The following is a 12011-nucleotide window of genomic DNA, read 5'->3' as shown; positions in this document are numbered from 1 at the left end:
TTGAAAAAATGGGTCAAATATGCCCAAGCTTCCAAACTTCCAGGCTTATCAGCATTTATCATTCATTTTACCAACCCTCCCTGCCAAATAAAGGACCCAAAAGGTTAACAGCCAATGTTAGGTGAAGCTCCTCTTCTCTCCTGAATGAAAACAAATAAAGAGGATCAGACTCATATTCACAATCTCACTAAAAATTTTGAGCTTTCACGAGATGTTTCCTGCATGGTTTGTCTCCTCAGTCATGGTCCACAGGACTCTGAGAAGCTGTAGGAATATGCAGGCGCAGACTCAAGGCCCAGCTTCATCTCCAACGTTGTGGAAAGGGACTATACGTCATGGGGCAGGGCCCTATGCTCCCATAGGCCACCTGGACAGAGCCCGGGGAGAGTGACCTCCCGGGTGTATCCACGTTGGAATGCCCATGATTAAACAGCATCACCCTCAAAAGATTTAAGAAATTTCATTTCTCCCCATTCCATGCTACACAAGTGAATGTGACAAAAGCCTGTTAAAAACCCAGTTGTTACTATGGTCTCATGGTTTCTCTACTTAATTACTCAGGGTCTTAGCAATATTTAGGTACATACACCCATCTTCATCTCAGGGAAAGGGCTTGTATGGGAGACCAAATCCTTGGTAACCATACACAGACTTTAAGGTTGTATGCACATTTGCTTTAACTATGATTTGCATGCACACTTTGATAATCTTGACTTTAATTCACCCCAACTGTTAAGAATTTTCCCATTAGTAGAGAAGTTTCCACCCTATCGCATGACAATTAAAGACATGAAAATATTAACTAATACTGAATAACAAGCTATCTTCCCAGATATGAGCATACATCTACAAAACTGTCAACATATTAATGAAAAGGAACTGACCTAGGGTGACTTAAATTCTTAACCCAAATTCTTTGGTCTACTTACCTGGAATCAATTTATTTGGAATCCTGAGCGATCCCTGCAAAGCAAAGTAGGCAAGAGCTTAATCTAGTAATACAGCAGCTGATAAGAGATTTTTCTTTCCTAGATCCAGACAGAGGGTGCTCTACAGAGCTGTTTCCTGCATGGTTTGTCTCCTCAGTCATGGTCCACAGGACTCTGAGAAGCTGTAGGAATATGCAGGCGCAGACTCAAGGCCCAGCTTCATCTCCAACGTCGTGGAAAGGGACCATACGTCACGGGGCAGAGCCCTATGCTCCCGTACGCCACCTGGACAGAGCCCGGGGAGAGTGACCTCCCGGGAATATCCACGTTGATCACTGTCATTTACTAACTTGCAAGCTAATGAGCTAGAAATAAATTTCAACCAGTTGACCGCTACTTCCCCAGAATATCCATTTTGGGGTGGACCCTGAATTCCCAAGTGCCAACGCAACTCGAGTTAAAGACCGATCAGCAGTCTCTTGTTAGTGATCTAAACGCACTTTCAGCCAGGAACCCCAAACATATTTGCAAACCCCAACAAGCGATTAGCACTACTTTCAAAGAAATAGCAAATGCAGAGCCGCTGACACAGCAATTACGGCTCCTACCCATAAACCGGTCATCAGGAGTCGTGACCTCTCCCTACATCATAAAGGAATTGGGGAATTAAGAATCGTCCGTTTCGAAATCGATTAAGCTCAGATGGGTGTCAGAATTAAAGGACCCGCATGCAGTTCCACCGCCTCGTGGGAGACAAGCTCATTAAGCCGGGCGATAGGCAACGGGGCGGGGATGGGCCGCGCATTTAACGACCGGCGGGGGAGGTGGCATCTCTGCAGGTTTCAGCGCGAGCGCCTTAGATTATAGGCAAGATCCGCGGCTCGCGAGGCCTCAGCGGCCCACATCCGGCCCAATTCCGCTGCACGAGTAAGTGTAGTTAGCACGGACACCGCTGAAGGGAATCCTGGAGACGAAGAAGCCTAAAAGGCAATCTAGTTGGCGAGACCCGAGTACTAGGCCTAGAACTAACGAACCGAACGGGTAAATAGACTCACCAGCCGCCCTAAGCGCAAAGCCGCAACTCTCGAAAAGACCGAGCAACTCCCCGGGCATCTATATTTATACCTCCTGAAGCGCGCGGAAGTCAAGGTTTATCTATTGCGCCTGCGCATCGCCCTGCGCAGTTAGGGAACCGGAAATTCGCTAAGGGTTCTGGGAACCACTGAGCCTTAAGCCCCACCCCTACCTGCTTCGGAGGCTTTTCGCGACAATAGGGCCCTCGCGCGGGAACCTTGCTGGGGAACGAAAATGATTGAAGCGGGGTTTAGAAATATGTAGTCCTTGCTGAGTGGCAAGTTCACTTTTCAGCAATCAGCTAACTCAGTCTGCAGGATGTACGCTCAAATAAAGTCGCCACCCCCCCCCAACACTTTGGGGTAATTATATGCAAAATCGAAAAAGCCAACTAGAAAAATGCACACTCACAAAAGCGATTGAATCCTCCCTGTCATATGTGAAATTAAACATTTGATAAATGAGTAGATAAATAGGACAGAAATACTTCTAACGAACTGGCTAATTTTTTTGTTTTTTTAAGATTTTACTTATTGGGGCGCCTGGGTGGCTCAGTCGGTTAAATGGCTGCCTTTGGCTGAAGTCATGATCCCAGCACTGTGGGATCGAGCCCCGCATAGGGCTTCTGGCTCAGCTGAGTATCTCCCACTCTGTACTCTATCTCGTGCTCTTGTTCTCTCAAGTAAATAAATAAAATTTTGAAAAAGAAAAGTTTTATTTATTTATTTATCAGAGAGAGAGAGAGAGAGAGAAAGAAAGTACGAGCAGGGAGAGAAAGACAGAAGCAACCACCGCTGAGCGGGGAGCCTTTTTCGGAACTGGAATGACCCTAGGGAGGATGCCACTTAACCGACTAAGCCACCAGGAGCCCAAATAAATAAATAAATAAATAAATAAATAAATAAATAAGGATTGGCTAAAATCAAAACCCTCCTATACAGAACAATGGATATATGTATTTAATACAAATGAACTGTACACTTAAAAATGGTTAAAAAGGTAAATTTTACATTAAGCACATTTTAACACACGCTCCCCTAATATAAAGAAGTAGGCAAATAAAGAATTCTGGGGATACATATTACATGTGAAATGTTGCAAATGTGATAGAGTTTTGAATATGGTGTTAAGCAAATAAAGATTAGGTAATAGGTAATAATGAGTGGAAATATTTATATCGTTCCTCCTAAAAGATTTTGTGCTCCACCCCCCTTTTTTAAAAAAAGATTTCTACTTATTTTTTTTGAGATCGAGACAGAGGTACAAAAAGCTGGGAGGAGAGGGAGAAGCAGGCTCCCCACTGAGCAGGGAGGGATTCCCAAGGCAGGATCCTGGGATCAGGACTTGAGCAGAAGGCAAATGCTTAACTGACTGCCCCCCCCCCCCCCTCTGTGCTGAATTCTTTGTGTAGGTTATTTACTAGCACAGCAATTCTAAGACAGTGGTATTATTACCTAGATTTAAAGATGTGAAACATGCCCAGAACAATGGTTTTTAAAGCAGAGTTGTCAAACCTTGGGGGTTTCTGAGACTCTTGAGGATCCATGAGGTGAAAACTATTTCATAATAATACTTAGACTTTTTTTTTTTTTTTTGCCTTTTTCACTGTGTTGACTCTGCACTGATGCTATAAAGTGAAATGGTGGATAAAACTGCTGGTGCCTTAATGAGCACTGGGTATTATATAAGACTGATGCATCACTGACTTCTACCTCTGAAACAAATAGCATATTATACATTAATTAATTGAATTTAAATTTTAAAAATTGAGATGCCTGGGTGGCTCAGCTGTTAAGCGTCTGCCTTTGGTTCAGGTCATGATCCCAGGAGATCCGCATAGGGCTCCCTGCTAGGCAGGAGGCCTGCTTCTCCCTCTTCCTCTGCCCCTGCTTGTGTTCCTACTCTCGCTGTCTCTGTGTCAAATAAATAAATAAAATCTTTAAAAATAATAATAAATTAAAAAAATTTAAAACCTGCCGATGCCTTAGTATGTTTTGAAGCTCTGTCACTAAACTGTATTGGTAACATTTTATCATCACAAGTTTGCAGTTTAAAAAAGTCAGTTTCTCGGGGCACCTAGGTGGCTCAGTGGGTTAAAGCCTCTGCCTTCAGCTCAGGTCATGATCCCAGGGTCTTTGGATCGAGCCCCGAATCAGGCTCTCTGCTCATCAGGGAGCTTGCTTCCTCCTCTCTCTCTCTCTCTGCCAGCCTCTCTGCCTACTTGAGATCTCTGTCTGTCAAATAAATAAATAAATAAATAAATAAATAAATAAATAAAATATATTTTTTAAAAAAAGGTCAGTTTCTCAGACTCTTAGAAAATAGAAAGTGGTTGCCAGGGACTGTGGGTATATAGAAAGGGAGAATATTGTTCTTCATCTTCTTTTTTTTTTTTTTTAATTTTTTTATTTGAGAGGGAGAACTAGAGAGAACACACAGAAGGAGTGGGAGAGAGAGAAGCAGACTCCCTGCTGAGCAGGGAACCGGAGAGAGGGCTGATTCCTGGACTTTGAGATCATGACCCAGGGCGGAAGGCAGATGCCTAACTGACTGAGCCACCCAGGCACCCTGGGAATATTGTTATTCAGTAGGTACAGAGTTTCAGTTTAGCAAGAGGAAAGAGTACTGGAAATTTGTTATACTGTAGTGTGCACACAGTGACTACTGAACTGTATACTTAAACATAGTTAAAAAGGGCACATTTTATGTTTTTTGAGATCAAGAGTCCCATGGTCTTCCAACTCTTCATCTTAGTGTACCTTCAAAACAAGCATGTGTGTAATTGTTTCCATTTCACAGATTTCAGTTTCACTTAAGATTCAGGGAGTGGGGGGCACCTGGGTGGCTCAGTGGGTTAAAGTCTCTGCCTTCCGCTCAGGTCATGATCGATCCTGGGATCGAGCCCTGCATTGGGCTCCCTGCTCAGCAAGGAGAGTGCTTCCTCTCTCTCTCTCTCTCTGCCTGCCTCTCTGCTTACTTGTGATCTCTGTCAAATAAACAAATAAAATCTGAATAAATAAATAAAATTGTAAAGGAGTCAAAAAAACCAAAATGTTTGAGCACCAGTAGCATAAAGGAGAGAAGACAAATAATCCTGCTACTTGTCTGGCCATATTACCAGTATTCAGCTCCCTTTCAGTCACTCATTCAACATTTACTAGTGGATATGATTTATTTGCTAAGCATTGTGCTAGATACAGGGAACTCTGACGTGAAACTTTTATTTTTTTTCTTTAAGATTTTGAAGTAATCTCTACACCCAAGTGGGGCTTGAATTTACAACCCCAAGATCAGGAGTCGCAGGCTCTACCAAATAAGCCAGCCTGAAACGCTTTGCTGTGAGAGCCCCCGACTGGGAGAAATAGATGTACCGACAAATGATAACTCAAGAAGTGCTGCATTCTGAGAACACAGAGGACAGAACAACGGAACAATCTGAAGGCTGAAGGCAATTTCCTGGGAGTTAAAATTTGACCTCAGACTGGGAGGGTGGAAGGAAGGAGTGGAGTGTGGATCATGAGAACACTGCCGGCTGTGGAGCGAGCAGGACCCTGGTCTTCTGGGAAGGGGAAAAAGTGAGCTTGATGAGGAACACTGAAGGAAGAAGGGCCTACCCTTTTCACGAGACGAGAAAGTGGGCCAATGCTAGATCATAAACTCTGCTGTAGTCCAGGCCCAAAGGGCTTGAATTTTATCTTGCAGGCAACTAGGGACCACTAAGTTCTGAAGTAAAGGATTGCTGTGACAAGCTTTGCATTTTACTTAAGTAATTAATTTAGTTTTACAATGATACTTTTTTTTTTTGAGATTTTATTTATTTATTTGACAGAGAGATCACAAATAGGCAGAAAGGCAGGCAGAGAGAGAGAGAGAGAGAGAGAGAAGCTGAGCTTCCCTCAGCTCCCTGCTGAGCAGGGAGCCCGATGCAGGGCTCGATCCCAAGACCCTGAGACCATTACCTGAGCCTAAGGCAGAGGCTTAACCCACTGAGCCACCCAGACGCCCTCAGCTTTGCATTTTAGAAAGGAAACTCTAGTGGCAATATTGGAGGATAGATTGGAAAGATCAGAGGTTATAGAGTCCCATTATATTACGGTAGCTTCGAACTTTGATGGTAAACAAGGCAAGAGGAGATCTAGGAATCGAGAGACATTTCTGAGTGCACAGAATTTATTGTCTCACCGAACCTGCAGAGAGAGGAACTTGCAGATAATACCAAAGTTTTAGGCTTATGAGAGTGAACATAGGTGGTCCTCTAACTCCAATGATTGAGAAAGTAGGCTGTGGAGGTAGACAGTAAGGTCACATTGGTGATGCAGAAAAGTTACCTTGGGAACATCTGGGTGTATAGGTGTCCAAAGGGCAACTGGATATAGGGTTGGATTCCAACAAGGAATCTAAGTCGCAGAGAGATATAGAAATTGTAAGAATAAGAGTGGTAGCTGATGTCACCTTGGGAGGGCAGGGAGAGTGACAAGAGGATATTGGTCAGGAAAGAAGTCACCAGGGCAGAGAAAGCATGATCAGAGAACTGGGGGACAGGGGATCTGAAAAGCCAAGGAAGAAGTTTTGTGGACTAGGACATGGCCCAAAGCATCAAATGCTGCAGAACAGTCAAATACATTAGGAGCTAGAAACAAGTTTGGGAAGTGGCAGTTAACTGAAAAGTCACTGGTGACCTCAGGCAAAGCCATTTCATTTTGGATTTAGTTTAGATTTTGATGAGGTGAGTGACTCTGGCTTTAGAAATGGAAAGTGATGTGGAGACCAGAGGTCCTAAGCCAATGTCAAGTAGCATATTCAGTTGCCATCCGTATCACTTCTTCCTTGTCACTCATTTAGCTCCTTTGCTTGGACTATGTAGGAATTTAAATTAACATTAGAATAGATTATGTCAAGGGAGGGTAGGAAAAGCTGGAGGTAGGTAATAAGTTTACTGAGAAAAAGATCAAGGGAAGATTTTTTCCTGGGGGTGGTGGTTAGGAAGGAGATAAATAATGAATGAATGAATGAACGAATGAATGGTGTGTCTCTTCAGTACCAGATAGAGGAAAATTAATGATGTTTGTCTCTGTCAGATGACCTCTAGGCTTTTTTGGGGCAAGAAATTAATGCTACTCACACGAGACAGACTGACCAAGTGGCCCAGGTTGCTGGTGGTTCCTGCTTTATGCTTTATGTCTCCTAGAGCTGGAACTGAATAGAGCCTTGAAGCAGTGGTTTGGGCTGTTTTGGTTTCAGGGCTTGGCTTCTCTTTGTTGTGCATTCTTACCTTTCATAGGTATACTTCCTATCCCATGCCCTCCCATTCAGTATCTGCTGTACTTACTCCTCTTGGTCGCCAACTATAGTCCTCTCTGGCCTGGGCACACTAATCTAAATCCCTAAGGACCCTAAATTCATTCATCGTTTCAGCAAACTCCAAGCAAGGTGCACCTTCTGTGGACAATGCTTAACCTCAAAAGAGCAATGGCAATGTGAGATCTCTTTGGAGCTTCGGCCCCTGTGGGGTCTTTGGAGGGCTAGGAGAAGGAAAATCTGGGAGCAGATAGAACTCAATGACATGAGTAGTTCTGACCCATGGTTTCTCCTCTCTTGGTAAAGGGTGGTGTACTCATCAAAGCCATTCTCTGAAGTGACAAGAGGAAAGTGAGTCATTCGGTGGGGCCACCTTGACTGACACTGGGCTGCTTGCCCGAGGACTACATGAGGAAGGAACTGTCTGTCCTACTGCGCCATCAGCCTAAAGTCTACTTCTGTGTAGTCCACACAGGGTAAATCCTTGTAGGACAACTAAATATACACAAAGAGTGATTACAGGCCTTGACCTTCAGGAGGGGACTTTACCTCCCAGGTTCTTCACTGGTAACAGGAGTGTATTTCCCCTTACCTCCCAGATTAGGGGTGGGATCGACAGGATAATGGACCTGGTGCCATAGCTGGTATATACTACAGGAGTGGCGGGTGGTCACAGTTGGCTTTCCTCTCTCCGCAGCCCATTCTTTTTCTACTCGTGTGCACAGACAGAAACTTCACTGATTTCACCTCTGGCGACACTTAATATTCTTCTTCTTCTTCTTTTTTTTTTTTTTTGAGGATTTTATTTATTTATTTGACAGAGACAGCAAGAGAGCGAACACAAGCAGGGGGGGAGTGGGAGAGGGAGAAGCAGGCTTCTTGCTGAGCAGGGAGCCCGATGTGGGGCTCAATCCCAGGACCCTGGAATCATGACCTGAGCCAAAGGCAGCCGCTTAACAACTGAGCCACCCAGGTGTCCCTACACTTAATATTCTTAGTATTATTTTTCCCCCTCATTTACTTCTCATTTAGGGTGACTAGCAGCATTTTAAGTTAGCTTAAATCTTTTGGAATAAGGTAAATCAAAAAAATAAGCACCTCATACCAGAGTAATAGTTTGGCTTTTTTTTAATTCTAAAATACTTTATAATTAATATTGATAAGAAGACTGATATACAACGCAATTATTTACTTTACAAGGAGATTCTGTACATCAGGGAAACATCTTGAAGTACAATACATCATTTATTTCTTCTTTACATTATGATTGTGAATTGTTACTTACACAAAAAGGGAACACAAAATCCATTATATATATATATATATATGTATATGTATATGTATATATATAAAAACACCTGAAAAGACTTGATCCCCAAAGCGTCTAGTTTCAAAAGGACATGATGAGATGAAAGACGAACTAGAGTGCTTGGCGGCACAGAGAGCAGACAAGTAGCTCAGGTAATCAAATCCTGTTTCAAACTTGGCACATGAAGGCAAAGCCAGGCAGCGGAAGAAGGGTTTGAAAATGTCACTTCAAGTCACAGAGAATGCTGGCATCAGCCAAACAGTCTCCAAACCGACCCAACAGAACAAGTCATATGTGTGGCCACCTTACATACAGACCTCTGACAACTGTGTAGAACTGTCACTTTTCCTGCAGTCACACCGAATGTAATGAGCTTCAAGGAGCTGTGGCCCCACCAGTTTCATAGCTGCAAAGCATGTGACAGTAACTGAGAAATCCGAAGACTTCTCTATTCCCCATACAGAGAGAAAACACTCCCTTTCATGATCACCTCACCTCCTTCGTTTTGACCTGATATTCTGATTTTTTCAGCAAATATCACAGGGGCATAAAAGCAGAAAACAAGGAATGTCTACTTAACAGCTGCGACAGAACAGGGACCGCAGAAGAAATCTATGAAACAGCCACTGTTTTATGAACATTAAAATAAGGGGAAAAAAGCCACATTCATCAGTTAAAAAAGGAACTATTTTTTTTTCCCCCACTTAGTATGGACAGGTATTAGACAGGTATTAGAAGGAAAGGATGAGGCTGTATGGTTTTCAAAATAAAAACTCAAAGAAAGCAAATGAATTTTGTTTTAGAAAATCCTATTAGTACGTATTACAAATACAAGGGATGGGGACGGAGTCCAGGCCGGGGCACTGAGGATACTGGCGACTGCTTGGCAGAGGACGGGTACCTGAGGGGGAAGCTGCCAGAGCGGGTAAAGTCAGCAGAGGGAAGGGGGAGCGCGCAGCAGGAGGGCCAGCAGCACTGAGGGGAAGGGAGGAGTGGGTCATGATGGCGCCCCTCCACTTCCTCCTCCAGAGACACCTTCTGGTCCAGCACCCATGTCCCTAGATCTTACTGTGACCTTAGGGGGGGGAGGGGAGGTCCAAGGAGGACAGCTGCTCCCACAGAGTTGCCACAATTCTGTTTTACAGAGGAGACTGCCCCTATTGTTCAGAGTTCAGAATGATTTAGACTCTCATTTGGTATGACAAAAGTACAACAGCTTATAACATTTAAGCCATGAGTTTGTTTTCTGCCAAGTTGGCATGAACAATAAAGGCCTTTTTTGGTGTTGGTTTTGTCTGTAGAAAACATATATGCTTTCTCATTTTCCTAACTTGGAATCTAGTTGCAGCTCAGATTGCTTCATAGATAGGAAAAACACAAGTTTCTAGCACGTCTTCAAGATTTTTTTTTTTTTCTCTTAAACTTTAAAAATAAAAATCAGGATGACTTGTGCTGAAAAGGAAGAACATGTCAGATCCTGAGCTTCTCTGAGGCCTGATCGCTGGAAGAGGCCTGTATTGCTGTGTTATGAGAGGTATAGTATGGTGTTTTCAACGGACGTGCCAGTGTGGTGTGGAGGCATGCCCTGGAGGTGGGGGCCCTTTTGCCAGAAGGCTGGCGGCCTCCAGAAGGTTCTTCCTACCACCAGCTGGATCTGACAGCTGGAATTTGGTGCCTGCACAAGGTGCACTCCCAACCAGGACGGAGCAGGTAAGGTGAATGGTGCAAACTGTGCCCCCGCAGAGGCAGTCATCTTGGGGTGAGGGTGCGGGTGGCCCGGAGCGTGGGTGGCTGGTGAGGACGACCCCACAAGTATGCTGCAGTATCCCAGGGTTCAACGGCACTGGAAAAATGCTCAGTTTGGGCCAGAGCAGCACATGACCACCCATTCCAGTGAAAAGCTACGTTCACAGAAGTGCTGTTCGCCCGGAGCCACATCCCAGAGGACTCAACCCTGGCTGTGCGGGGAAGTGCAGAAATTCCTTCCACATGACTCTGAAGACTGAAGCAGCCAAGCAGCCCTGCGTTGGGAGGTTTAGTTGTTTTCTCAGACTTCAACGTCACGGACGATGGTAGCTAAAACAAGACGAGCAGAAAGAGCCGAGTTATCAGATACTGTAGACTCCTTTACTGCAATTACACTCTCGTTTATCAAAATTGCCTCTTTGCTACTCTAATTCTACCTGACTTTTCTTCTTTTCTTAAGTCATCTCCACGGCCAGTGTGGGGCTTGAACTCATGACCTTGTGATCAGATGTTCTACTGACTGAGCCCAGCCAGGCGCCCTGTTTAACTTCTTCTTTAATTGCTTTTCCTCAGAATGCTTTCCTGGTTCTTTTTCCTGTCCATCCTTTACATACAAATAATTTTCCCCTTTAAAAACCACTATCTTGGGCGCCTGGATGGCTCAGTGGGTTAAGCCTCTGCCTTCGGCTCAGGTCATGATCTCAGGGTCCTGGGATCGAGTCCCGCATCGGGCTCTCTGCTCGGCAGGGAGCCTGCTTCCTCTTCTCTCTCTCTCTCCCTGCCTGCCTCTCTCCTTACTTGTGCTCTCTCTCTGTGAAATAAATAAATAATTTTTTTAAAAAAACAAACAAATACTATCTTTTCTCATAATTTTATATCTTAAGGCTTTGCTTTCTTCCTGGACTTGCAGCCCGAACACCCAACCTTCCTCTATGAATCTCCGCCTCAATGTGTCACAGGGTCATGGGGCTCAACATACAGTGTGTTTTCCAATTTGCTTACTGTGCGTCTTCCCCTTTTAAAATAAAAGCTATGGGGCACCTGGGTGGCTCAGGGGGTTAAACCTCTGCCTTCGGCTCAGGTCATGATCCCAGGGTCCTGGGATCGAGCCCCATATCGGGCTCCCTACTTAGCAGGGAGCCTGCTTCCCCCCTCTCTCTCTGCCTGCCTCTCTGCCTACTTGCGATCTCTGTCTGTCAAATAAATAAATAAATAAAATCTTAAAAAAAAAATAAAATAAAAGCTGTGGCTCAGTGGGTTAAAGCCTCTGCCTTCGGTTCAGGTCATGATCTCAGGGTCCTGGGATTGAGCCCCGCACCGGGCTCTCGGCTCGGCAGGGAGCCTGCTTCCCCCCTACCTCTCTACCCGCCTCTTGCCTACTTGTGATCTCTGTCAAATAAAGAAAAAAAAAAAAAAGCTTATCGAGGATGGGAATTTTATCCTGTTCCAGGCTATCTTCCAAGCACCCAGAACTGCTATCTACCAGGCAATAAGTACTCAGTAAGTATTTGCTAAATAAATGTCCCAAAGTGTTCACCTCAACTCATTGACTTCATAAACCTCAAAAATCACAAGTTGAAATCTTGACTACTTCCTTTAATTCATCCTTGGAATCAAGAGATAGCCTGATCTTGAGTCTATGTTTGAAATACGTT

At 44.3% G+C, this 12011-nt stretch overlaps 1 protein-coding gene and 2 non-coding genes across 6 annotated transcripts in view; all 3 read right to left on the bottom strand.

Annotated features, from left to right (window-relative positions):
* Positions 1-209: 209 nt before the first annotated feature.
* LOC123387426 lies at positions 210-414 on the bottom strand. Its single transcript, XR_006601879.1, has one exon. It is a non-coding gene; the product is annotated as a small nucleolar RNA SNORA73 family (small nucleolar RNA).
* Positions 415-1056: 642 nt separating this feature from the next.
* On the bottom strand, positions 1057-1261 carry LOC123387427. The gene has a single exon (XR_006601880.1). It is a non-coding gene; the product is annotated as a small nucleolar RNA SNORA73 family (small nucleolar RNA).
* A 7150-nt stretch (positions 1262-8411) lies between these two features.
* The window catches only part of PHACTR4 (phosphatase and actin regulator 4), a 108033-nt gene continuing 104433 nt past the window's right edge, over positions 8412-12011 (bottom strand). For all 4 annotated transcript variants that reach the window (XM_004741022.3, XM_004741023.3, XM_013046977.2 and 1 more), the window contains one exon: positions 8412-10686. In XM_004741022.3, the coding sequence (XP_004741079.1) occupies positions 10671-10686 (16 nt within the window). In that variant the 3' untranslated portion in view covers positions 8412-10670. The remainder of the gene's footprint in view (positions 10687-12011) is intronic.

This window comes from Mustela putorius, unplaced genomic scaffold, assembly GCF_011764305.1.
Source record: "Mustela putorius furo isolate JIRA1106 unplaced genomic scaffold, ASM1176430v1.1 tig00003853_pilon_pilon_pilon, whole genome shotgun sequence".
NCBI classification, from domain to species: Eukaryota; Metazoa; Chordata; class Mammalia; order Carnivora; family Mustelidae; genus Mustela; species Mustela putorius.
The sequence above is the reverse complement of the archived record's forward strand: the minus strand, read 5'-3'. Positions and strand labels throughout refer to the sequence as shown.